Here is a 27,411-nt window from a genome sequence, read left to right on the forward strand (position 1 = left end):
CGCCCCCCCCTGCTCCCTGGCCGCAGTTGAGCCGGGCGCGGGGCGAGCAGGTGTCGGAGCCTGGCCGCTTTCGCGCGCTCTCTGGATTGGTGGGCTCCGGTGGGCTCCGAGAGGCAGCCTCTCCGCCTCGCCCCCGCCCCCGGATCCGCTCCACAGCCGTCGAGGGGAGGCAGGCAGGCAGGCGGGCGGGCGGGCGGGCGGGGGTGTCCCTCTCTCCCTCTCTCTCTCTGTCTCTCTCCGTCTCTGTCTCTCTGCCTGCGTGTCTGGGAAGGTTGGGCTCCTTCGGGCCGAGCGGGCTCAGTGGCGACGTCAGGGGCGGGGCGGGAGGGGCCCCGGGAGCCAATTAGGAGGTCACTGGCGCGCATATATAGCCCTTCCCGCATTGGGCCAAGCGAGACCTGCCGGCGGCGCCGCGGCCGGGGACCCCCGACGCCTCCCGCCAGGCCCCTCGCCGCCCGTCCGCGCACCCTCGCCTCGCCTCGCCTCGCCTCGCCTCGCCTTGGGTCGCCGTGCCCTCTTCTCCCCATGATGGGCTCGGTGCTCCCGGCCGAGGCGCTGGTGCTCAAGGGCGGCCTGAAGCCGCAGAGCCTCTCGCTGGCCGAGGTCATCACGTCGGACATCCTGCACAGCTTCCTCTACGGCCGCTGGCGGAACGTGCTGGGCGAGCAGCTCTTCGAGGAGAAGGCCGGCGGCGGCGGCGGCGGCGGCAACCCCAAGACGGCCTTCACGGCCGAGGTGCTGGCCCAGTCCTTCTCGGGAGGTGAGTGGCCGCCCCGCCAAGGCAAGGCTGCCCGGGCTCGACGCGGGGGCGGGCGCTGGGCGGCGGGAGGGGGCCGCCAAAGCCCTGCCGGGGCACCGAAGCCAACGCCGGGCGGCCCGACGGCGCTCTCGGCCAGCGCCGGGGATGTGGCCCGGAGAGCGGGGCGCTGTCCGAGGGCTGCGCAACAGGCTGGTGCCGCTGCCGGCGGGCTCGGCGAGTGTCCCCGGGCGGGCTGGGCCCACCAGCCCGGGAGGCCGCCTCCTCGCCCAGCCCCGAGGGCAGCTTCCGACGGCCCTGGAAGGCGCCGCGCCACCTTCCGAAGGATCCCGACGCCCCCGGCTGCGGTCCTGCTTGAGCGGGCGGCGATGGGGATTCCACGCACGTGGGGCAGCCTTGTGGCCGGACCGTCCCGCGCGGAGTCAGGCCGCCCAGGGCGCCCCCGAAAAGGACCCGCTCCGCCAAGGCGCCCCCGCCCCTGCCACGACCTCCACGGGGGTCGTGTCTCCCGCCCCCGCCGCTCTCGCGCCTTTTCGCCTGCCCCACAAATGCCTTTCTCTCCCCCCGTCCCCGTCCCGTCCCGTTTTGCCCGCATTCCTCCTAACTTCCCACCAAGTTCTTCCCCTTCTTCTTTAAAGAATAATCCTTGCCCCCCCCCCCCACTCCCCTTTTCCTTTCTGACTTCCCCTTTTCCTTTCTGTCTCCTCCACCCCCTTTGGGGCTCTCCGGCCCGGACGGTCACAGCCCTCCCCGGCGTGTAATCGCGGTTGACTGATGCAGAAGAGGTTTAAATTCATTTAGTTAACTTGAGCCTGACCTGAGAAAGTTCCCACTTAAACCCAGAACTTAAAAAGGCGGGGGGGGGGGAGGTTAGGGGGCGAGGCTCAGCGTTTCTTTTCTTTAAAATGTCTCAAGTTCTCCGTTGTCATTCATCAACTCTGGGACGATCTATTTTCATTGCCAGGGCTCTCCCCCCCTGGAAGATTTCTGTTCCTTTCTTAATTTACCATGAAAACTCCATTCTGTCGCCTTTCAGGGGGTGTCATCCAGCTAATCTCTCCCATTTTGTTCAGAGAAATTCCTGGGCCTTTTAAAACACGTTTCTTTGGCCATTCAGACCCCAAGTGTAGAGCTGCCGCATTCTTCCGAGGCTAATGAATTTAGAATTAGCGATTTTCCTTCCAAGTGACTTGAATGAATGCGGATCACTTTAAACAGCGTGACAAATTGCTTTATGGACTGCAATGGACACCATTTAACCCTCTTTTTCTCAGCCGCAGACCTTTCAGTGCTCGGCTCCCGGGTTTTCCCAGGTCTCTCCGTCCGGCTGCCTCCGAGGGGAGTCTTGTAAAAGGTTGTCGAGTCCGTCCGCACACGCATGCACTTCCCACAGGGTGCGTGGGAGGCAGGCAGGCTGCGGCCAAAGCAAGTGCTGCATGGAACAGCGGGGGGGGGGGGGCTGTGGGAGCTGGGGAATGATGCCGTGGGACAGGGGAGGAGGGTCCCGTCAGTGGGTGCAGGCAGTGGCGCAGAGCGTTCCGAGGGGAAGGCAGGCAAGCTTCTGCCCTGCCATCTGGGTCTTGGCGGTAGGAAGACCAAAGTGATCGTCTCTGTAGGGAAAGGAAGTGTGCAGGTGAGTGGCACACAGGCGGGTAAGTGGCACGCAGCTGTGCAGAGATGTGTGGGGCAGCTGAGAGCACCCCTGAGCATGGGTGTGATCTATGTCACATCCAACTGTGCTGCTTGTGAGCACATAAGTGAACCATGACTCTGCATGGTACATAGAACTTGTGTGTAAGAGTGCAGTGCACAGTTGTTCAGATAAGACTTTCCAGATGTCTATGTTTATGGAGCATAACTTGTATGGTGCATAATGAAGTGGGGGAGGTAGGCACTTCCTCCGTTGACAAGTGTGCTGTCGTCCCACAGTGGTTCCCGAAAGAGCGAAGCTTGAAGGTGCAAGCCTCTGCTCTCCTCCAAGCGTCAGGAATACAGAGGTATACGGAGAGATCAAGACGGGTGGCCGGGCTAGCTTGTCTGCCACAGCAGAAAAGAGCCAGAATTCATGAGCACCTTCCAGACAGCGGAAGAGCTTTCCTGAGTCACAACTCACTTCCTCAGATCATGAAAGCTCCTCACCTGCTGTGAATTCTGTTAGCCTTGCTCTTTTCTTCTGCTGCAGAGGTATAGTGCCTCTGAAGATTCAGGTTCTGTTTGTGTGTGGGTGATGGCCCTGCCTTGGAAATATTTGTAGTTAGTTTGTGGTGCATGCAATGCCTTTTTAAAAAGGAATGTCCACACATACAGTGCCACAAATAGTGTATATATGTGAGGAGTGGCATCCTGCTATTTAGAGCTCCCAAGTGGCAAGTGTGGTGTGCAACAGAAAAAGAAACGAGGGGGGGGTCATGAAGGTGAATTGAGGGAGGGGGGGAGCTGTTTATGTGTGCGGCATACATAACTGCTCATCCTGTCCTGCACCTATTGTGCATTATCACCTATGCACTGAGACGGGGGGGAGGGGGTTGTGTGCACGCCCCAAATGCCATCTGGTCGCAGCCGGTTTACATCCCCTCCTGTGGGGGTTTTCAGGTGAGAGGTGGCTTGCTGTTGGGTCTCCCATCCAAGTACTACTGAGGGTTAAAAGCACCCGGACTTGAACCACCAGCAGTGGTGACCATTCACATGGAAACGGCATGTGCAGAGCCAGGTACCGGGCAAAGGAGGGGGGGAGGTGCTTCTCTCTCTTCCTGTCCACTGCTGGATTTCCTGGGAGGGAGCGGCTGGCTGCAGTGAAGCGCTGACACTTGAGCAGACATGACTCTTTTCATGTTCACATGAAGGCATGGGAAATACGCCTGAGCTGGCAGCATCAATGGAAGTGTTGTATATTGTCCAGTTGCAATGCCGAGACTTCAAGCAAAGCTGAGGACTGTCAATTTATCCAGGGATCTTTCTGCTCAGTTAGGGCAACTTTTGCATTCTGCTTCGGGTGCCGCTGGGGTGCATGGATGAATGTGCATAAGAGTCAGAGGCATGGCACAGGAGAGGAAGAGAGTTGGCTCTCTGACTAGACCATCCCAGCAACAGCATAGGGCACCACAACAAGGAGGGTCCCATGGTCTAACTAGGTTGCAGCCACCCCCTGCCTGCCTCCAGCAGTGCCGGAGGAGAGGGGCATTCCCTCTGGGGCTCACCCCACCAAGCCTGGCTCCAATGTGTACAGCAATGGCTGTACCTTGTGGGGGGACAAAATACCTCCAAGACACCTTTCCCCAGATAGCTTGATCCAAGGAAGGAAACCTCTCAAATGATTTCACCCCCTGCAGCCTCCCTGCTTAATTCATCAGGCCGCAGTAAGCTGGAAGCGATTTGATGGCACATGATGCACCCTCCCACACCTTCCCATGAGCAACGTGCCTGGTCCCTCTGAGTGTGTGTTTGTGCGACAAGGCAGGATAGACAGACCTTACGCCCGGGTTCTGTTCAGCGGGCATCAAGCCATTCCAGCATACTTCTCCATATCACCATTACTGATCTTCTGGTCTGATCCCATTTCCCTCTTGAAACTCAAAGGCAATTTAGCTTCTGGCTTCAGCCCCCAGATTGTGCCTTATGCTCCCCTCACAGCTGTGTGCATGAGGCCTGGGAACTGGCAAAGCCTCTCCGCTGGGCTGCTCTGGTTGCTGGTGCAGGGCTGGGTGCCCCCCCCCCAGTGGTTCGTTGGGGAGAGGCTCCTGTTTCCCAGGTCGTTTGCCTGTCTCCCTTGTGCTGTCCAGGGTTACGTGTGACCCTGGCTTCCCTTATACCATGGATGAAAATGGGGAGCGCCAGGGCATGCCTCCTAGATGAACCACTAAAGTGACCTCACTAATATCCTCGTAGGTAAGTTTGGGTAAATAAGCTGCTTCATTTGCGGCTGCCGGTGATGCTGATTCCAGATATCTGGAAGTTCCAGACTCATGAGCCAGGTTTGATGCCCGTTATTGTTATGATGAGACTTCTCTTAGAAGCCAGCAGATCTTCTCAATTAACAAATGCATTAATCAAAATTAGTTCTGATGCAGTGCTTTTCGGGCTGCCCAAATATTCTGAGCATAGCCTTCCAGAAAGGTTTCCCACTCCATATAAGAATCTTGTGCTGCTGCCAACCACTCGTGGGAGACACGAGATGGACAGTGGCTTGCCTGGGGTGGGACAAGCAGCAGCACCAGCGACACGCTTAACCATCTTTGGAAAGGAAGGCCTAAGGGTGCCGGCCTCCAGCCACAGCTTACCAAGAGAGCTAAACTGCTCTCCGGTGAATGAAGTGCACCATGGGGGCAACATCCATTCATTGGTTGGTTGGTTGGTTGCTGTTCCGTGTTTTTTCCCTGTGTGGAAATGAAGGCAGTGTTTTGAGGATGGGTTCTCTATCTGGGCACCTTGGTGGGGCCACACAATTAAAGGGTGTGCAGGAACCTCTGTTCCCTGGACTCATTCGCTCTCGCTCCCCCCATCTCTCCTGCAGAGGTTCAGAAACTATCCAGCTTGGTGCTTCCATCGGAGGTGATAATTGCCCAGAGCTCCATCCCAGGGGAAGGCCTGGGAATCTTCTCAAAAACCTGGATCAAAGCTGGCACAGAGATGGGACCCTTCACAGGCCGGATCATCTCCCCAGAACATGTGGATCTTTGCAAGAACAATAATCTCATGTGGGAGGTAAGGACAGGTGGAGACCCAGAGGTGCGCAGGAGGGGGTCCCACTCCAGCACTTGGCACACCGGCAATGTAGCAGGAGGGGATCTCTCTCTCTCTCTCTCTCTCTCTCTCTCTCTCTCTCTGGGGTCATGCCATTTTCTGTTCCTAAAGCAAAGTCTGTCCAGTGAGGATATCCATGAGCAGTACATTGTTCAGCCACACACTCCCCTCTGTGGTTTCATTTGGCACAATCAAGTGCCTTGGATTGTGCACTTTGCATATTAAAAGCCCGCAGGTGAAGCAAATGCCTGTTGAGGAAACATCTCCAGTTGATAAAATGAATTTCAGAAGGGTAGTGCTCACATTGCCCTGGTTTGGTTGGACCAGGTGATCCCAATCCTGTCAGGTCTTGAAAGCTAAGAAAGCTAAGCCCTGGCTAGTTTTTGGATGGGAGATCCCTGTAGATGTCTACAGGCCCTGTGTCAAGGCAGGCAATGGCCAACAGCCTTCGTACATCTCTTGACTTGAAAACCCTACAGAGTTGCCACGAGTCAAACCGGGAAGTTGTCACACCTTAAAGAAGGAAGAAGCACCTTCCCTTCCTCTCCCCACAACAGACACCCTGTGAGGTGGGTGAGGCTGAGAGAGCCCTGATATCACTGCTCCATCAGAACAGCTTTATCGGCACGATGGTGAGCGCAAGGTCACCCAGCTGGCTGCATGTGGGGGAGTGCAGAATCAAACCCAGATTGCCAGAATAGAAGTCCGCATTCCTAACCACGACACCAAGTGGGCTCTCTAAAGGAAAACAAGTTTCTCTCCAAGTGTAGCCTTGGGAGGACTAGGAAGCTTATGCTCGAATAAAAACATTTTCCTCTTAAAGAAGCCACATGACTGTAGTCTCTTAAGGGAGGGGAAGATTCTTTAGTGTGTTTGTGATTTCTGTCAGAAGTCACTGATAAACAGTTTAGTGATGAAGACTTTCAGTGTCCTCGGACACAGCCTTCTCAGATTGCTTCCCTTGTTACTGTGTTGATAGTTTGCTTGTGTCACAGAGGGGAGTGCCCCCAGCCAGGGTGGGGGGGCATAAGGTCATAGAATCCACCTCCCCCCCCCCAAGTTTCCTCCAGGGAAACTGTCTCACTGAGATTCCAGGCAGAGTACATAATGCAGCCAGGACTAGCAATGTGGCAGGACTAGGAGGGTGGAAATCTGAGCCATGAAGGACATGTGGGCATTCCTGGACAGCAAGGGTTGTGTGTGCTTCTTCAGCCTTCCACTCCTGTCTGCTCTCAGGCACACAGGCAAAGCCACCTCTGAGCAGGTTCATGGGGGATTGGACAACATGTTCACACAGGTGCCTTCTAAAGTCTGGGAGCGTGGCTGCCATGGGTTTTTCAGTCATGGAAAAAACAATTTTGCTACTTGTTTTGCTTTTGGAAAGTATGATCTAGCTAACATGAAGCAGTTTTAAGTGCCATCCCATGGAAGAATTGCGCTGTGGAATAATTAAGGAAGAATGACTTGTTGGGGTTTAGGATACATGCATAGTGTGGAGACAGGAGACAGGAAGAACTCCCCTCAGAACACAATAATTGGGGGGGGGGGGAGGAACGAGGTGCTGAGTCATGCAGTACGCTGTTCATGTGTCTGCTGCGTGGTGATTCCAGGTTTAGATGGCTTTACAAGGGAATAAGACAAATTCACAAGGGGTAGATCTGCCAAAGATATGATAGATACATAGAGCCTCCATGTTCAAAGGCAGTGAGCCTTTGAATTTAAGGTGCTGGGGAATAGGGAGACAGGAGAGCTTTTGCCTTCATGTCCTGCTTGTGAATTTTCCAGCAGCCTCTGGGAAAGACAGTCTGTGGCATCCGACTATGGAGTTGCAAGTTCAAGTCCCATATTCAGCCATTACTCTCATGGGCTGGCCCTGGGCCATCCTCTTTCTTTCAGCCTAATCTTCCTTACAGAGTTGTTAGGAGGATCAACTGGAGGAGGGGATAGGTCAAGCTGGACAGCTGCCTTCATCTGTCCAGACAGAGCAGTAGAAAAGAGTGAGGGTCCAGCATCTTCTTCAAGACCACCAACAATTTTGGCAGGGGAAGAGCTTTCGGGAGTCATGGTGCCCTTCTTCAGATAGACCCAGAACTCCTTCCCTGCCACAAATGTGGTTAGTCTTTGAGGTGCTGCTGTTCTGCAGGAGGGAGGAACTCCAGAGGCCATTGGCTCGATGCATCGTTGAAAGCCTTTCTATTGGGCCTAGTCTTGTTGGACTTGGGGGGTGCAGAAAGTGACTGAGGTGCAAAGGTAGAATGAACAACCCAATGAACAATGAGAAACCCCATTGAATGCTACTGGCCCCCTAGTTCAATGCACTCCGATCGAAAACACACACGGATTAAAACACAGGATCAGCCAACTGGCAGCCAAATCTGCTGACCAAACTCATGCTCTTCAGGTGCTCTCTGCAAGAGGACTGTCTGCCGAACTGTAGCAAAGGTGCCCACCTTGCCCTGGGGTTGCCAACTCTGGGTTTGGAATTCCTGGAGATTTGGGGGTGGAGCCTGGAAAGGGCAGCAATTGGGGAGGGGAGTGACCTTTCCTCCAGGAGAACTGTCATCTGTAGGTCAATTGTGACTCCAGTAGATCTCCAGGCCTCACTTGGATGTTGGCATACTTCACGACATGCAGGCCAAATATTGTTCTATACAGTGCAGTGAGTGAAGACAGTCCCCAGAGACAGTGCAGGATGCAGTTCTCAGTTCCCCCGGCCTCTTCTTTGATATCGCAGCTGTCCATGAAGATTGCCAGAATAGTCCCTGAGAAATCAAACTGCAGGTCTTTTTGGAATTCCAAGTGTGAGTTCTTTAATTTCTTTTCATTGCATCCTTCCCTTTTATCTTTGTATGCTGTTCTTCCTACTAATTGGCTTATACTGTAGGAGATTTACTTATACTGTGTGCAATTTAAATCTGGCTGATAGAAAAACCACCAGTGTCATGTTTTTCTGCTGCAAATAAGCTTGTTCAGGGATTGCTTGAAGATGTTTTATAATGCATTTTGGGTTGCACAAAGATACCAGCTCCCCCCCCCCCCCTACACACACCAAGTTGTGTGGCCTTTGGCACTCAACGTCTCTCGGGGCTTCCTGCACAGGTCTCTCCCCCCTTTTCTCATCCGCTGTGTCAGGCTGCTCCAAAGGACTGGTCCCACTTTGGGAAGGGCACATGATGTCGCTGTAGCTCCAGGGATAGGCCTAAGGGAGGAGGCCTAAGGGCGAGGCTGCCTGAAGAATGTAATGGGCAAAGGGATTATTCTAGGAGATGCAATTTGGAGCTCAGGTCTGAGGCCCCGGGGCTGAGAAGGGATTTAAAGGTAATCACCAGCACTTTGAACTGGGCCTGCAAGCTTCAGTCCCTCTTAAACCAAATGGTATGCATATGCAACCCCCCCACACACACACACACACACACACTGCTTGCCCAGAATCTGTGAAATTCTGATCCCCAGCCTGGTGGAGAGGAGTGCTAAACCTGTGACAGAGTGGAGAAAAAAAGGCCTCTCCCCATTTGACTGCCAAAAGAATACATTCGTATTTGGGGAGGAGTCAGGGTTACCCCACTGCATGTTGGCCCCAAGATACAAGGATAGAAGAGGGCAAAGGAGAAGCTGGGAGGCCAACCATGGAGGGATTCTAGAAATTCACAGCTAAAGAGTTCCCCCTTGCTCTCTTCTTTCTCCTGTCCAGTTTTCCTTTGCTTTTCTTTGCTTGTTTGGGACTTTGTTCAAAGAGCTCTGCTTCCCAATCATATTCTGCATGATCGGGCCACTTCTGGGATTTCTCAGAATATTTCAGGGGGTTTTCAACAGTTAAAAAGTTGAGAAAGGCTATCCTGGAGAGAAAAACTCACAAAGCTATGTGTCTTTGGGGCGCTGCTGGAACTCTGCCTTAGTCATGGGACTGACAGCTGCTGCATCATCTCAGGTCTTCAACGAAGATGGGACGGTCCGCTACTTCATCGATGCCAGCCAAGAGGACCATCGCAGCTGGATGACGTACATCAAGTGTGCCCGGAATGAGCAAGAACAAAACCTGGAGGTGGTCCAGATTGGCAACAGCATCTTTTACAAGGCCATTGAGGTAAGGACCTTGGGGACAGAAAATAGACGGGGAACCTTCCACTAGCCAGCGTTCTAGATCAGCGGTCCGCAACCTTTTGGCTGCCACGGACCACTGCTCCAAGGTGGGGGGAGAGGGTGGCCCAGGGGCCCGTGTACGCGCAGCAGCCCCAGCACAAATGCGCATGCGCGTTTGCGCCGCCGCCATGCCGGCGGCCGCAGCTCCCCCTCCCAGCCCCCACGGGCCGCCAGCAAATCGGCCGCCAAAGCGGCCGATTAGCTAGCGGCTCGGCAAGCTTCTCTCCCCCCCCCCTCCCGAAACAAGAAGCTTGCCGGGCCGCGAGCTAATCGGCTGCTTTGGCAGCCGATTTGCTCACGGCCTGGCGAGCTTCTCACTTCGGGGGGGAGGGAAGATGGAGCCGCAGCCCGGCGCCAAGGCCTTTGCAGCCCGGCACCAGGCCACAGCCCGCGGGTTGGGGACCACTGTTCTAGATGATCCTTCCCTTCTCTAATGGTTTTGTCTCTTGAGTTCAGAGGCTGAAATTTTGAGTAGCATTGACTGCTCTCTGGGAAGAGATGTGCTAGTCTGCATATGCTAGACAGTTATACTCAGATCCCAGAAAGTGAATGTTCTGTGGAAATTTTCTAGCCCTCATGAGTATAAAACTAAGTCTGTTGTTTTTGCCTGGGGAATTTCAGAGGAAGAGGGTGTATGCATGAACTAGCTCTTAGCCAAGAAGAAGAAGAGTTGGTTCTTATATGCTGCTTTTCCCTACCCGAAGGAGGCTCAAAGTGGCTTACAGTCACCTTCCCTTTCCTCTCCCCACCACAGACACCCTGTGAGGCTGAGAGAGCCCTGATATCACTGCTTGGTCAGAACAGTTTTATCAGTGAAGTGGTGAGCCCAAGGTCACCCAGCTGGTTGCATGTGGGGGAGTGGGGAATTGAACCTGGCATGCCAGATTAGAAGTCCGCACTCCTAACCACTACACCAAACAAGTGGGCGTATTGTAGTCCGCCTTTCCTTACCTGGCTGGCTCACGCTAAACCCGACCTTGGGAGCTAATCAGGGCCAGTCCTGTTTAGTACATAGATGGGAGACTACCAAAGGAGTCCAGGGGGACTCTTGCAAAGGCAGGCAATGGCAAAGCATGTCTGAACGCCCCTATCCTTGAAAACCCTACAAGGTCACCGTAACTCAACTGCTACTTGACAGCAGTTTCCACTGCCATTGTGATTCTTGCCACTGTGCTGGGCCAAGGCATAAAGCAAACTTGTTGGACTGTAATTGTTTGCAAAAGGGAAAATGCCATATTGGGCTGCCCATCACGTGATATTTGATGTACATTCTCAAGCATCTGCTTTTCTCTGTCTTGTGTCATCCTGCAAATTTCACAGAGTTAAGGGCTAATGGAGATTTGTACCTGTAGCATTTATTCTGCCTGTTTTGAAAACAAGGCACTGCCTTGCCAAAACCCAGAGCAACAAGGAAACCTTGTGGGTTGCTGCTTTTTCAAGTCATTTAAAATCAACAGAGATCTATCAAAGCCATCCAGTGTGGGACAGTAGTTAAAAGCAGTGAACTATGACCAGTGGTCAAACTATATAGGGATGCCGTCTCCTTTTTAGAGCCACATGTGGGTCTTTTCAAGATGCCAGGATGACTTAGCTGCAGCACACAGGGAGTGGCGCTTAGGTTCCCCGTCTCCTCAGCAATGCCTTTTCAAGTGCCCCCTGGTGGCTGCTTAGGGTCAAGGTTTGGGGTTTCGTGCTTCCCAGGCCTATGAAGGAGCAGGTCCTGATCTTTTATTTACATTTCCCAGCTCCCTCGGTCTATTTCAGGTCATGACACTGATGTTGTGGGGAGCGTTAAACATCCTTTTCCCATGACCTATAGTCCTGATTTGAACTGAGAACACATCTGAGACGCGTAGAAATACCAGATTGCAGCTGTTGAGATGATCCAGGAACATACCTGGGAAAATGTGTTATGAAGTTTGCTGGGTAACCTACCTCACACAATTCACCTACCCTACCTCGCAGGGTTGTTGTGGCAGGCAAGACAAAGGAGGGAAGAGCCACGTACACCCAGAGCTCCTTGGAGGAAGGGCAAGATGAAAATGCAATTAAAATTTCAGAAGTTTAATGCAGCAGCCACAAGACAGAGTGCAAAATCAGGAACCCCCCTCTGTTTGAACTTCCCCTCTCCCATAGACCACCCAGGGGGCCTTAGGCCACCCACTGTCCCTTACACTTACCTGCCCCATTGGCCATTTGAGGCCATTGAGACCAGTTTTGAGTTTGTAAATGCTTGTGAATGCTGAGGATTATAATGTCAAATTCCCTTGGGTAGAATTTCTGTCATGTTGAATGCAGGATGCAAAATTATTAGCCGAATCGATGTCTCTGGAAGTGTGTTCCCTTCCATTCAAGCAAGACATCAGAGGAGGAGGGGGGGGTTCTCTGCCCACCCCTAAGCTTTCCGTCTGCACTTGGCGGTTTCAAGGAAGGGACTCAAGGACAGGCCGAGGAAGTAGGGAATGGTCCTCAAGAAGAACCTGGGCTGAGCTATAAGCCAAAAAATGCCTGCTGTCCATCTCTCCTCTAGTAACAAGAAAATAAAGAAACGCACCAGTCACTGGGAATGCAAAACGAGGCCAAGGCTGATGGGGCAAAATAGGTAATACGCAGTTTTTAAGTCTCCAAAAATTCCCTATACATTTTGCCCAATAAAAGGCTATGTCAGGGGACTCTGTAACACGTAACAATACTGAGTTTACATAAATATGGCTAACATTACATAATTCCATTACATAAAATTACATAACAAACTTAAAACCCAAGCTTTAAAACATCAATTACAGCCTGAACTGCTAGAGCTTATTCTGTCCTTGAGATGAGATTGTATGAAGGCAGACTCAGTGTAAAAATGCCCAAAGATATGGCTTCCCAGCTCTCTGTTACTCGTAACTCAGAATTAAAAAATCTTTTTTTGTCCCTGAAGGATTACCATACGGTTCGTCTTTCAGTGACTCAGCAAAAAAGGGTAAAGGATTGGCAAACCTTTGGAATGGTTTACTATACGTTGACATTTGGCTGATGGTAATCTCCCATTTTTTTTACAAAAGCTGGTGCAGTTCTAAAGACATATGTAACCTTTTGAGTGTCGCTGTTTGTAGTCTGGCACTCCAATTTGCTTCCTTTTTTAGCAACAATCTTTCATATCTACAGGTTAATTTCTGCACAGCCCCACAAATAAAGTCAGAGGGACCCTGGTTATTTTCAATTTAAAGTGTTTAGCCAAGGGGCACTTGTTCTATTCAATTGGATAAGAATCTGAGGGAACATCCAGCCTGTACTAACACTCAAATCTGTGTATGTCAACCTGGCACGGATCCCCCTCAGGGACATTTTGCCTCACACACAAGGATTTTACAACATGTACATTCTATACAATGGCCCTGTAAAAAACTTTATAATAGAAAAGCAACACATATCTCAGAATAGTAAACTTAAGAACACATATCTCAGTAAAATGAAATAAAAACTGAACTGCTGTTTACATTCTTAGGGGCGCGAATGGCGGCTTCTGACGGGGTGATGCGGTGACTGGTTTCCTTCTGCCATGGCTCTCAAGGAGCCATGACAGCAAGGGGTGTCTGAACCATCTCCCACAGGATGGGGAGGGGGCTGGTGCAAATAAACTCCCACCCCGCTCCCCCAATTTAAATTGCCCCCCGTGGGTGAATTTTACTTTAGTACGGAAAACTCACAAATACATTTCCCCCTTAAGGAGAAAAAATTCAAACTGGGAAATGATGGCAGGGACTCCTGCCTTCTTCCCACTATTGGAATTTTAAAAAAATAACCTCACCCCACATCTGGAGACGCAGCCAGATTTTTGCTGCCTCTAATAGCCATTTGTGTTCCATTTCATTGCCGTCTATTCATTTGTCGCATGGCATATGTGCAATACAGCCAGGAGAACCTAAGATTGCCTGGCCGCCAGGCAGGTGATGTTCCAAGGTGGGTTGCCACTGCCTGATCCAGGATCATGACCCTGGGATTCCCTCCCATGTACTAGCAAGGCCGTTTCTGAGTCATGGGGCTAAAAGCTTGGAGGACCACTTTGCTGGATTTGTTCCCTGTCCTGTAAAAAGAAATGCTTGCTGGTTATTGCGTTGGCCATAAAGGTAAAGGTCTCCCCTGTGTAAGCACTGAGTCATGTCTGACCCTTGAGGTGACGCATTTTCATGGCAGACTCAATACAGGGTGGCCTTGCCAGTGCCTTCCCCAGTCATGACCGTTTTACCCCCCAGCAGCAAGCTGGCTACTCATTTTACCAACCTCAGAAGGATGGAAGGCTGAGTCGACCTTGAGCCGGCTGCTGGGATCGAACTCCCAACCTTATGGACATGCTTCAGACAGCATTTCTGCTGCTTACCACTCTGCGCCACAAGAGGCTCTGCATTGGCCATAAGCCAGCCCAAATCCAGCATTTGGAAATCTTGACCCTCTGGTTCACTTGAGCTTGTTTTCCGTTGGGACTGGGGGCTCCCCGGCACCATTTCTTGGCATTCTGCTGATGTGCAGTACATTTGAGTCCAGGGTGACTTCAAAACCAACCAGATCTTGATGGCAGGAGCTTTTGAGATCCAGAGCTCCTTTTGACAGGGTATCTTAATCAGCTTTGACCGAGAGCCAGTGTGGTGTCATGGTTAAGAGTGGCAGCCTCTAATCTGGATAACTGGGTTTAATTCCTCACTCCTCCACATGGAGCCAGCTGGGGGACTTTGGGCCAGTCACAGCTCTCTCAGAGCTCTCTTAGCCCCACCTATAGTTCTCTCAAAGCTCTCTCAGCCCCAGAGTGTCTACTGTGGGGAGAGGAAGGGCAAGGTGTTTGTAAGCTGCTTTGAGACTCTTGGGTAATAGGAAGTGGGATACGAAAAAACAGCTCTTCTTCTCAAAACCTTGTATCCTAGAAATCATCTTAGCTGTTAAGAGTTAGAGCAGTCGTCCCCAACCTTTTTATCACCGAGGACCAGTCAGCGCTTGACAATTTTACTGAGGCCCTGGGGGGGGGGGTAGTCTTTTGCCGAGGGATGTTGCCGCCGCCTGAGCCCCTGCTCCACTTGCTTTCCCGCTGGTGCCCCTGACTTCCCGCCGCCCACTGGGGGGCGATGCCAGCAGCAGCTGTGCAGTGCCATGCCGAGGGGGAGCCCCAGCCATGGCAACAGCCGGAGAGCATCAAAGGTGAGCCGGTGGCAGATTAGCAGGGCAGCCCCCCGAGGCAGCAGCCGGGGAAGAGGACGAGGAGGAGCCGTGACCCGGTACCGACTGATCCATGGACCAGTACCAGCCCCTGGACCACTGGGTTAGAGGGTATTTTTACCATCAAGTTGCACTCAATTTATGGTGCCCATCAAGAGGTTTTCAAAGCAAGAGACATTTAGAAATGGCTTGCCATTGCCTGCCTCCACATTGCAGCCTTGGAGGTCCTGGGTGGTCTCCCATCCAAATAATGACCAGGGCGGACCTGACAAGATCAGGCTTGCCTGGACTAGCACGCCTTTAAGGAAGGAGTAGTGATACTGGCTCTGCAGATGTCCATGGACTAGAGCGGTGGTCCCCAACAGCTCCCTCTCCCCGCCCCCCCCCCAGTAAGATACTTCCCAGGCTGCAAACGGCCGCAAACGCACATGCGCAGCCAGGCATGCGCAGCATGTGCGGGCGGGCGATCGCCCTCCCCGGTCCGCAGCCTTTAAAAGGTTGCGGACCACTGGGCTAGAGTACTGGCAGGGGCTCATGGGAATTGTAGTCCATAAACATCTGGAGAGCCAGTTTCACCACCTGCTTTAAGGTGTTACTGGATTTGAATCTAGCTCTTCTACTCCAGACGCTGAGACACTAACTGCACATGGACGCTGAGACACTAACTGCACCTCAGACTGAGGTGGCAGAATTTTGCTGGACAAGTTGTAAGTCCCTGCCGTGTTTGGAGACATTTGCTTTCTCTCCCAAATGTTTTACTTCTGTTGCAGTGAAAACAAAATAAAGAGCAGCACTGATGACAAGTATGGAAAAACAAGTCCAATGTAAAGTTATTTTATTGCTCATTTTTTTTAAAAAACTACTACTAAAAACAGTTCCCAACACATTTTTCCCATAAAAGGCTACTTCAGGGGAATCTCCAATGTATTATGAGTTAATACAATTGTAATTAAGATGGCACAATATCCATTTTATATTAACATTTTTAAAAACCCTGCTCTAAAATACACAAAACTACCACTTATTCTATGCAATCTTTTAAGGGCAAAATGCATTGGAGAATCTTTTCAGCAGTTTGTTTGTTTTTAAGCTGGTTAATAAAATAACTTTACCTATTCTTGCACCATCGGCCTTGGTCTTATTTTCCCATACTTCTATTGCAGTGAAACCACCAGCTGGGCCCCAGTGAGTGGATCATAGAATCCTAGAGTTTGAAGGGGCTGGACAGGCCATCTAGTCCCACCTCCTGCTCAATGCAGGATCAGCCTAAAGCATCCACGATAAGTATCTGCCCAGACACTGCTTGAAGACGGCCAGTGAAGTTACTTTCCATGTCACAGGCTACAAGAAGCTCCAACTGATGGGCCCTTTACTCATCTAGTGCCAGCCGTGATTGAAGTGCCATGTGGAGCAGCTACTTAAGACTAACTTAATTCTCTCCTAAAGTTATCAATGTTTGTATTTTTAAAAAGGCGTGGGGGGAGGGGCAGCGCGGGAGCACCAGTCAGCACATGTGCAGCACCTGCGTGTGTGCGCTGATCTGTGCGCCGGCACCCATGCTGCCCCTCCCCCTTGTGCCGTGGTGCTGGCTGTTTCACGCGTGAATGGCCGCTTCGGCGGCCAAAGCGCCCAACCCTAGTTGACAGCCTTAAATCTAAGCCACTCACATACTTGGGCAAGAAGCACCTGGGGTGCAGATGCTTGTAAAGCACATTTCTTAAAACTTCTGCTGTGGCCCTGGAGCTCCCGTTCCCTCTGCTGGCCCAGCCACACTTCTTCTTGCCAGCACTTCCACCTCCTTACGTTTTTCTCTCTCTGCGGCCTCCCTCTCTCTCCATCCTTAAGGTGTCTCTCTCCAGTCATCCACCATCCTGTCCTTCCTTTTGCATCTTACCCTAAGTTCTCCCTTTTGCCTTTTTATCCCCTTCTCATTACTACAGCCTCCCCCCTCCCAACGTCTCAAAGCTGACTCTTCCTGCCCTGCCCTTCTCCCAGAAACCCAGCTGTGTCTTCTCCGTCCAGCTTGATGCATCTTTGCTCACCCTGCCTGGGCATCAGGGCCATTGGGCTGCTACCACTGCTTTGGGAGTCCTGTGCAGAGTGAGTGGGCATCAGCACTTTCTGCTTAGCCTCCTCCTGCACTGGGGAGGCAACCTTGGCGTTCTCTGCTCTGGCCAGGGCTGGAGTGTGCTGACATGGCTCAACATTGGCCTGCTCTTTCATTGGGGGATGTTGCCTGCAGTGTCAGTTTTCCAGACCTCGTTGTTGGGGTCATGCCAGTGCCCAGGTAAGCGGGGCTGGCTTGGGCTCCTTCATGATTGGGTGGGGGGTGGGGTTTTCCAGCACCCCAGGAGATGTCTAGGACAGTCAGGAGAGGTCCCCTTAGCATCTAGTCCTCTGTCACATCCTCAAAGGTTCAGGACAGGTAGTCTACATTGATATGTGTGGCTCCTGCTCAGTACTACACTATGAATCTAAAGGGAAGAAAGAACAGAACAATCGGGGTGTGTGTGTGTTCTTTCATCCTGGACATCCAGAGTAAGGGAGCATGGTCAACCACTAACATTAAGGGGTTATTGGCCAGGTAATATTGCAGTACCCTGACAGCCCACATTACCCTTTCCATTGTGGTGTACTTTTTCTCTGTGAGCTGGAGCTTCCAGCTGAAGAAGAGGATGGGATGTTCAAGCTCCCTATCACCCTGAATGAGAACAGCCCGTAGCCTAGTGCCTGAGGTGTCTGTTTCAAATACAAATGACTGGTTATAATCCAGGTGGTGAAGTATGCCCTGGCTTGACAGACTCTCCCACAAGGACTTAAAGGCCGCCTGGCATTCTGGGGTCCACTGCCGCAGACTGGGTTGCCCCTTCTGTAGGCTGTCTGTCAAGGGACTGGCTGTGGTAGCAAAATAGAAGGTGAACCAGCTGTAGTAGCTGACAATGCCAAGGATATTCTGCATCTGCTGCTTGCTGTTTGGACTACAGCATTCTCTTAGGGTCATCACCTTTTCTGGCACTGGCCTCAGCCACCCTTGGCCTACTATGAAGCCCAAATAATTTAGTTCCTGAAACCAGAGGTGACTTTTCTTTGGGTTGGCATGGAGTCTGACTTGGTTTAAGGTGTCCAAGACCTGCTCTAGATTACGAAGTTGTGCAGGCCAGTCAGGGCTGTACATGATGATGTCATCGATTTAGATGATTGTGAAGGCCTGGCACTGGGATAATGCTTAGTCCACTATGTTTTGGAAGGTAGTCATGGCTCTGTAGGGTCCAAAGGGCATTTTTGTCAACTGGAAGAGCCCTTAGGGTTTTTGGCACCTGCCAATAGCCTTTTGTCAGGTTGAGTGCTATGAGGTATTTGGCCGATCTAACTGGTCGATGAGTACACTGGTACACGGCATTGGGGAGGCATCAAACTTTGTCGCCTTGTAAGTTCTTGATAACTCATGCAGAAGCAGATGCTTCTGTCCCAACACAAGGGGGTTCCTCCAGACAGTATATGAGGGCTCCATGACTCCAAGCAGTAGCATGTCATCAACCTCCTTGTTAACATCTTTTTACCATTTCTGGGGCACAGGCCTCCAGCTGACACACATGATCGCCCCTAAGCAGGGTGCCGATATAATGAGGGACTAAGGATGTATGGCCTGATTGTAAAGAGAAGACTTGGGAAAATGTTCCCAACACTTGGCATGCCTGTTGGGCTGCCAACAGGGCCTTGTCTGGCTAGGGCAGTACAGGTCCACCCTGTTTTGATTGCCACGGTAAGAACCCATTGGGAAGTTTTGCTGGGGGAGATATTAGCTGGCATTGCTCAGTCAGGGGATGAGGTAACCACTCCTTCAGGTGGTTCACATGCAGACAATGCAAACCTCGGCACCTAGCTCGGCATCAGACCACATATGATGGCAGACCTTGAGTTCAGGTAATGGTAAAGGGCCCTGTTATGATAAAGGGCCCTTCTGTGTGGGGTCAGCACTTCTCAGCTCACCAGGGCCTTGTCTTCAGTATGAAAAGTCCTTTCTTGCATGCCCTAGTCATAATAACACCTCTGGGCCTGCTAGGCTTTTGCCAGGTTAAGCCTGGTGGTGGTGCAGGCAGTCTTGAGCCACTCACATAATTGATGGACATATTCCCTGGGCCCTGATACTGGGCTGGGTGGCTGTTGGGTCCCCTACTATCCCAAGGGGTTTCTGGCCATACTCCAGCTCAAAGGAGGAGAACCCTGTAGATGCTTGATGCATCTTTCAGTTTGCAAACAGCAGGGTGTCCATATATAAGTCCTGTGCATTCAGTCACTTGTGTGCCATTTTCTTCAGCATGCCATTAATAGTTTGGTTCATCCACTCCACAAAGCCATTCAACTGAGGATGGTGCCTGGACACGACGGCTTGCTCAACGTATAGGGCTCAGCATACTTGCTTCATCAAGGTGGATGTAAATAGGGTCTCCGTCAGTAAGGTCCATTCCGCACATCTGCCAATGTTGCTGGATGTCTGCGGCAGCCTAAACTGCTACAATTTGTAGTGGAATTTTGACATTTCGCACAGTGCAAATCGTAGCACAATATTCATGCACCCGTAGTGCTTTTTTGGTAACACACGTTTCCGGTCTTGCAGGAATTGCAAACAAGGCACTCTAAATTTGTGGTGCTTCTGCCTGCCTCAGCCCGTTAATCAAACTGAAGAGCCAATCAAATGGATTGCCCTCATGGCTCCAAAATGCCCCTTTCCCTTTTATTTTTAAAAAATCCGAAAACACACATGGCAACTAATATGTGTTAATTCATTGCTTTTTTGCTTCACACGGAACTGTATTTCGTTGTAATTCCCCCCCCCCCAATGGCTTTTTACACAAGGCTAAACCATGGGGGAGGTATTCGTTGGAGATGGGGAAAAGCCCGCTGAGGGGGCTTTCACAGTTCCTCCATCCACGCTAATTAATACAGCCTGCTGGTGGATATGCGTGTAGTCGTTGACATGAGTCTCCAAGAAAGAAAGAAAAAACATACAAGGCATGTTAGTGCAGGCAACATTCGGGCACACAGCGAGCAAGGGACTCTGTGACGTTATGATGCTCACTTTGAAAGTTTAAAGTTTAAAACCTTCTATTGAACGAAAAACATAATCGCTTGTTCATTGCTTTATACGGTTTGTAGGGGGGGAAAGGCATTCCCGTCTCCCGGGGCTGGGAGCAGAGGAGGGACCTTCTTCCTAATGCTATTTTGAGAATGCACATGCAAAGCGCTATAAAAAAGCGAATGTTGCGGGAGTGCTGCAGTTTGTGTACAATGTCATGCATAAGGTAAAAAATGTAGCGTTTACAAAGTGTTACAATTCAGCTACATTTAAGTTGGATCACCATGGCAAAGTGCTCCTGGGTCAGATAGGGTGCTAGAAGCCATACTTGGCGCAGGTAAGTATGGGCGACCATAGTGACCTGGCCTCCATAGAAAAGGAGACCAGAGCCTTCGGGGAGGGCGGTATATAAATATACAATAAATAACATAATAAATAAAATGGAATCACTCCCAGATTCCTGGCAGAGTGTGAGATCTCTGAATGTATTCCATTGAGTGTTGGCAGTCACACTTCCAACTCTGTCCCCTTCCTATCAACCCATAGGATCTCTGTTTTGGAGAGGTTGTTTCAGTTGGCTTTTCTTGAGCCAAACCATCACTGCTTCCAAACAACTGGCAAATCTTTCTGTGGGCAAGGTGGGGTGGCTGTCCATCAAGAGATAGAGCTGTATGTCATCAGCATACTGATGACAGCCCCGCCCAAACCTCCGGCCAGAGGGCGCATGAAGATACTGAATAAGGTAGGGGTAGGGGAGAATATCGCCCCACTGCAACCCTCTGTGTCCAGTCCCAAAGAAAGGAGACCAGCCATTGAAGGGCTGTCCCCCGAATTCTGGCCCCAGCAAGGCAGTGCATCATCAACCACTGCGGGAGATAATCTGTCAGGGCAACCAATATTGCCTCCATCCCACAGCTAGAGCAGAAGCCAGACTAGAAAGGGTGAAGAGCTGAAATATCTTCTGGTCCACCACAGCCCTTTCAATCACCTTGGCCTGAAACACTAAATGTGAGACTAGGCGGTCACAAGGATCCAGACATGACTTTTCCAGCTGCAGGCAAACCACTGATTCCTTGAACCTCTCTGGGAACTCTCTCAAAGTCAGGGAGCGGTTGATCATTCTCTTGGAGAGGGCCTTCCAGAGCGGATGGATGTGTCTGTATTCTCCACTGTGATGTGGTGCTTCTGCTGTGCCCCGGGGCTCTCACTCACTCTGCTGGCCCAGTTAGACCTTCCTCAGGCTCCTTGTGGGCCTCCAGCATCCCCTCCAGTTACCTGTCATGCTCTGGCCAGCTCTCCTCCCTCACTTTGCTCTTCTAATCCATCCTGGTTCCTCTTCCGAATGTTCACCTTCAGTCTCAGCTTTCAAAGCCCTTATGAATCGCTCACTCCCATTTACGACCACCGGCCTGGGCAGCTTCCATATATCAACCAGCCATTCAAACCCTCAAATATTAAAATCTGGGTCTGTCAACAGGCATGTGCTTGTGTGATTCTACAACTCACAATGCGAAATAATCCCCCTGAACCGCAGCCCCCGTGATTCCATTGCAAAGTACTATTATTATGTGGCTTCTTCCATCTCTCAGGTTTCTCCTTCTAATGGGAAAATAACAGTTAAGATTTGAGCAAGAGTGGGGCGGGAGGTTATTCCCCCACAGAAGACTGTGAAAGGCTCTCGGTAGCCATTTTTGCTTTCTAAAAAGAAAATCACTCTTGTATGACACAGTGGAATGAGAGAAATGGGGAGGAAGGAGGAAGCAGAATGCTGCCGTTTGCTTGAAATATCTAACCTAACCCCTTGTCCTCATCTGTGCATGAAAGGAAGCCTCCCTTGCCCTCCTTGGGGTGTTGTCCCTGCTTAGATTGGATTCTCTATGGGGAAGAGACCTAGCACATTTATGCAAAGAGCTAGAAGCTGTTTGACCAGCCGGCAGTTGTTCAAGGGCATGGCTTGGACCCAGATGGGGGCAACACAGGTTTGGGAGGTGGCAGTGGGCAGAAGTGATGCCAATCCCTTCCTTCTGCACCATCAGTAGCCAGGACAGGGCTGTTTCTACAGGGCATGGGCACCTTCCTTATCATTCTGCCCTGAGTAGCTGCTTGGACAGAAATCTGAGCCCATAATGTTCTAAAAAGAGTTGATGTTTCAAAACTAACCACCCAGAAGCCCACCTGGCAGTGGGCAAATCTGAGGCCTGCCTCCGGGCTTGGTCCAAACTTGGAATTCTCGAATGTGCAATTAAAGGATGCTTTGGGGTTTCTTGGCCTTGCCATTTTGGCTGGAAGCTTCCTGTTTCATTTTGACTTTGTACAAATCAAGCCCAGATCTTTTTTGCATTGTTGCCTGTTTCCTTGTGAGGAATATTTTGCTCCAATTACATATGTCCAATTCTTAATGATGGCAAAAGGAATAAAAATGGCCATATTTGCACAAGAAAAGGCTCAAGTTGCTGGCAGCTGATACTCTGACCTAGCCAGAAATCTTCATTTAGAAAGCCTTTTACTTGGGGGGCTCTGCTGCTAGTGACCCTCCAAGACAACCCACTGGCAAGTTTTTTTTACACAGTCTCTCTCCAGGCACCAACATTAGGAGGAGGGAGTTGACAGACAGACTTGTCTGAGGGCAAGCACAGCAGTACTAGAGCCAACAGTAATGAGGAAGCCCCCCTTTTTTTTTGCCATCAAGTCACAGCTGACTTAGAGAAAGCTCCCCAAGGGCATTCAAGGCAGGAGATGAGCAGAGATGGCTTGCTATTGCCTGCCTCTAAGTCATGACATGGACTTCTGCAATGGTCTCCCATCCAAATGCTAACCAGGGCCGACCCTGCTTAGCTTCAGAGATATGACAATCAGGCTGGTGTGACTTATCCAGGTCAGGTATGGGGTGCCCTATGCATATCTGCAACACTTCTCTTGATTTTCAGATCACTGTTCCTGATTTGGAACTCAGAGGGTACCGGGAGCTGTCCATAATGATCAGCACTGACAGGAATTTGATCTGCTGGTGTCGTGACCCCTTGGCTCCAATGATGCTGCATCTTTAACTGATGCTGACAGAATAATTTTGATAGTATGATGCATAATTATAATTTAGAATCATAGAATCATAGAGTTGGAAGGAAATCCAATCTCCTGCAGAATGTAGGACATTCACAACTCCCTGCCTACCCCCAGTTCTATGCCCAGATGATTCCCCCCAATAAACCCAGAGGTCCCTGTCCTCCCCAACACCTGCCTTCCCCAAGTTCCTCTCCCAGATGGCCAAAGATTTCCCCACTCAGAGGCTTAAGACTAACCGAAAGGAACAGGAGGGCCAGAAAACTGCACCTGCCTGCGGCCACGTCCGGGCCTTTCATTCCCCCTTTCATTGGCTCTCAACATGCATGTTGTAAGCTTTGAGGCAGTTGAGATGCTCCCTGATTTTGCTTACACTGCTCTGTACGGCAGTGGTTAAAGTGCCAGACCAGGATCTAGGAAACCCAGGTGACTCCACTCTGCCACAGAGGCTTGCTGCCAGTCACACATTCTCAGCGTCCCCTGCCTAGAATCACAGAGTTGGAAGGGACCTCCTGGGCCACCTAGTCCAACCCCCTGCACTATGCAGGACACTCACAACCCTCTCGCTCTTCCACTGTCACCTGCCAACCCCTTAAGCCTTCACAGAATCAGCCTCTCCATCAGATGGCTCTCCAGCCTCTGTCTAAAAATCTCCAAAGATGGAGAACCCACCACCTCCCGAGGAAGGCTGTTCCACTGAGAAACTGCTCTGTCAGGAGCTTCTTCTGGATGTTTAGACGGAATTTCCTTTGAATTAATTTCATCTTGTTAGTTCTGGTCTGTCCCTCTGTGGCAAGAGAGAAGAACTTTAATCCATATTCCATATGGCACCCTTTTAAATACTTGAAGATGGTTATCAGATCCCCTCTCGGTCGTCTCCTCTCTAGGCTAAACAGACCAAACTCCCCCAGCCTTTCCTCATACGTCTTGGTCTCCAAACCCCTCACCATCTTTGTTGCCCTCCTCTGGACACGCTCCAGTTTGTCTACTTCCCTCTTCAATTGGGGTGCCCAAAACTGAACACAGTACTCCAAGTGAGGCCAAACCAGAGCAGAGTAAAGCGGTACCATCACCTCCTGTGATCTGGACATGATATAGCCCGTTTGATACAGCCCAAAATCCCATTTGTCTTTTTAGTCACCTCACAGAGTTGTTGTGAGGATAAAACGGAGGAGAATGAGGTACGTTGCTTTGGGTTCACGTTGGGGGCTCGAAATAAAGATAATAAATAAATACATATAAAATGCCTTATTTTGAATACTGACATTCCCTCTCTTATCTGTCTGCAGATGATCCCTCCAGACCAAGAACTCCTCGTCTGGTACGGAAATTCCCACAACACGTTCCTGGGCATTCCTGGGGTGCTGGGCCTAGAGGAGGAGCAGAAGAAGAACAAGCACGGTAAGTTGGAATGATGCTTGTAGAAAAGGGAAATTCTCATAGGGCCAGTCATATTTAGGTTGGAAGCTGGTATGGTCATGATGCAATGAAACAGCTCTTGGGTGACACAGAGCTCTTTCTCAGCTCAGATATCCGGTTTTGCTAAGGAAGCTTAGCAGGCCAGGGGGCTCTCCCGTGGCCTTTGGCTTCCACCTATTCTCCAGTCACATGGGGGCTGTGCCCCACGAGATTTGGGGAAGCAGGGGAGAGTATCCAGAGCCCCTAATTCTTTTTTGCAAAAGGAAGGAGGAAGGTCTCTGTTTCGGTCCAACTTTGACTCTTGTGGCTCTTTTAACAGCCACAAAGTTTAATGCTGGCTCCCATTTTGGTGTGCACACCCACTTCTTCGGGTACATGGAGTGAGTCTCCCCCAAGGCTGCCATGTAGGTGGAAAGTGGGTGACTGACGCCTCCTGAGGGCCAGAGCCGGTGGCCTCCCGCGTTCCCCCTGCTCGGCCGGGAGCCCATCGGCTTAGGTGATCGGCACGGCAGGGACCGCTGCCAGGGGTTTCGAGCCAGGCTCGCGCAGAGGCGGCTCTCCAGAGGTCCCGCAGCCCGTGGCCGCCCGGAGAGCCGCCTTCCCGGCCGGTGCCCAGCCCCAGCCCTCGCTGCCCGACCGACCCGTCCGCTCCCGGTGACGCGCCCGGCGGGGTCTCCTTGTCTGCCCGCAGAGGACTTCCACGTGGCGGAGGCGGGGGCCAGCAGCACGGGCCGCATGCGCTGCGTGATCTGCCACCGGGGCTTCAACTCGCGGAGCAACCTGCGCTCGCACATGCGCATCCACACGCTGGACAAGCCCTTCGTGTGCCGCTTCTGCAACCGCCGCTTCAGCCAGTCGTCCACGCTGCGCAACCACGTGCGCCTCCACACCGGCGAGCGGCCCTACAAGTGCCAGGTGTGCCAGAGCGCCTACTCGCAGCTGGCCGGCCTGCGCGCCCACCAGAAGAGCGCCCGCCACCGCCCGCCCAACGCCGCCCTGCCGCCGCCCGCGCCCGCCCTGCCCGCCGCCGCCGCCGCCGCCCTGGCCCACCACCTGCCGCCCATGGTCCTCTGAGCCCCGGCCCGTCGCTCCCCCCCGCGGCCGCCTCAGGCAAGCGGACGAGCCAAGCGCTTGGAAGAAAGCGGGGGGTCGGCTTGTTCTACCCAGGCTTGTATTTGCCGCGTACTTCCAGCTGGAAATGGCCCCGTCCAGGAAAGACTTTACCGGAATGTTGGAAAGGTGGCGCCTCTCGAGGCCCCCGAGGGGCTGCTGGCCGTCTGCGGTGCACTGGCCGAAGCACATGGCCGCCAGCCCGCAAGTGAGGCCTGAGGTCTCGCCGAACTTCAACCCCTCTCCAGACCACAGAGAAAATTGTAGAGAACATGGGGGGGGCCACACTAAGGTCCCTCCTCATGCCACACCCTTCCTGCGCCCCACCCCCCAAATCTTACAGAATTTCCCCTCCCATATATGTCCCTCACAATCCATCTCACTCTAAACCCTGCTTTCTTCTCTGTGGTTACTGCTGGGTGGCTAAAGGTAACCAGGGAAGTATAATTTCATTCCCTCAAGGTTCTTCTGAGTCTCTGCCCATGTCCCTTTTGGCAGCTCTGGCGTAATGAATTCGGGGGGGGGAGGGGGGCTCTTGCAGCACAGTGGCTCTGTCATTACGCTTCTTCTCATCCAGATGAGATCAGATTACCGCAGAAGGCCTCTGGGATAGCCCCACATTCCTGGTAGGAACGGACAGGATAAGCACCTTTGGTTGAAGATGGACCTTCTGCGATCCTTTTGGCTGATCCCTGCAGTTCTTGTTGACCTTGGCTTGGTCCTTGGGGAACAAGGTGTCAGAGGAGCAGGACAGAGTCAGAGTCCAGTGGCATGCTTATCCCCACAATAAAACTTTGTTGGTCTTAAGATGCCACTGCTTCAGACCAACATGGCTGCCCGCTGGAAGTTGTAAAAGGCGTGTTATGCATCTTCACATCATCCTGTCTTTCCTCTTTTTTCTCCTCATGTGAAGCAACAAGTCATGTCTGAGTGGTCAGCACTCAAATACCAGTTTGTTCCCAATCTGCAGTATGGTTTTGCAGAGATAATTATAGATTCCTAGCATCAAGGGCTGTAACTAATTAGCTCATGGTGCCAAGGTGATGAAGTGCTGGGTGGGATGAGTTTCGCCAGTAAGCCCAACAAGGAGCTATCCAGGTTTATCTGCAGAGTCCCAGATCACGGCCTGACATTCCATTGTAACCCAGCCCATGCCCAGATGTGTGAAGCCTGTTTCCCTTAAGCCATTCAACTGTTTTCTGCTGTAAAGTTGAACATCCCATTGGGTTCCTCTGCAGAGTTTTTAAAACTCTGGTTCCTCCTACAGAGTGTATGTATGAGCCAGCCACAAGTTCCCTGAAGTACTGGCCACGTTCCCTTCTGTAGCCTCACCAACCCCCTATGTCCAACCAAGGAGAAGGAACTTTTGTGAAATATAAGTTTCTTGCTTTCTCTCTTTAAAGTATTAATGATGCTGACTGTATCGGTCATACCCGTTCCAGTTTGTAAGGAGAAGACACTGTATTGAGCTGCTGCAGACAGTGTTTGGACTTCCAAGAAACGATGGTCACTTTAACCCTGTAAATATTTTGTAAAAATGCTATTTACAAAACTTTGATATTATATATTATTTGTCTGTATCATGTACACAGTTGTATATAAATTTGTACCTCTCTTGCTCTCTTATATTATAAATAAAAAAGAGACAGACAGTGGTGCCGTGTTCAGTGCTGGGTCATTCCACATCTTACGGTTTTGTTATCGGGAGCTGATGGCCCTAATCCGGTTTATAATGCTTTTACACATACTGAATAAGGCCCTCTCAATCCATTTTCAATCCTCTTTGCAACTTTAGCCACCCAGGAAAATCCACTTTCAAGCAATTGCTAAAGTGCCCTGGAAGTGCATTATGCAGCATGTGCGCAAGCATCCTTAGCATCACTTGAATGCTGGGATGAAGATTGAGATGACCGTA

At 51.4% G+C, this 27,411-nt stretch overlaps 1 protein-coding gene and 1 long non-coding RNA gene across 3 annotated transcripts; one reads left to right on the forward strand and one right to left on the reverse strand.

The window, feature by feature from the left end:
- Positions 1-27,156, forward strand: PRDM12 (PR/SET domain 12). The gene is made up of 5 exons (XM_077305778.1): positions 1-760; positions 5,268-5,458; positions 9,426-9,581; positions 24,257-24,368; positions 25,078-27,156. Exons 1-5 carry the CDS (start codon positions 526-528, stop codon positions 25,458-25,460), a joined length of 1,077 nt encoding a protein of 358 aa, XP_077161893.1. The 5' UTR covers positions 1-525; the 3' UTR covers positions 25,461-27,156.
- Positions 11,748-25,021, reverse strand: LOC143821620 (uncharacterized). 2 transcript variants are annotated; one of them, XR_013225853.1, is made up of 3 exons: positions 24,815-25,021; positions 24,233-24,337; positions 11,748-12,163 (listed from the first exon to the last, which is right to left on the reverse strand). It is a non-coding gene; the product is annotated as an uncharacterized LOC143821620 (long non-coding RNA). The 2 variants fall into 2 exon arrangements; XR_013225854.1 differs by lacking the exon at positions 11,748-12,163 and having other exon boundaries at positions 24,201-24,337.
- Positions 27,157-27,411: the final 255 nt, after the last annotated feature.

Source organism: Paroedura picta, chromosome 12 (assembly GCF_049243985.1).
Source record: "Paroedura picta isolate Pp20150507F chromosome 12, Ppicta_v3.0, whole genome shotgun sequence".
NCBI classification, from domain to species: domain Eukaryota; kingdom Metazoa; phylum Chordata; class Lepidosauria; order Squamata; family Gekkonidae; genus Paroedura; species Paroedura picta.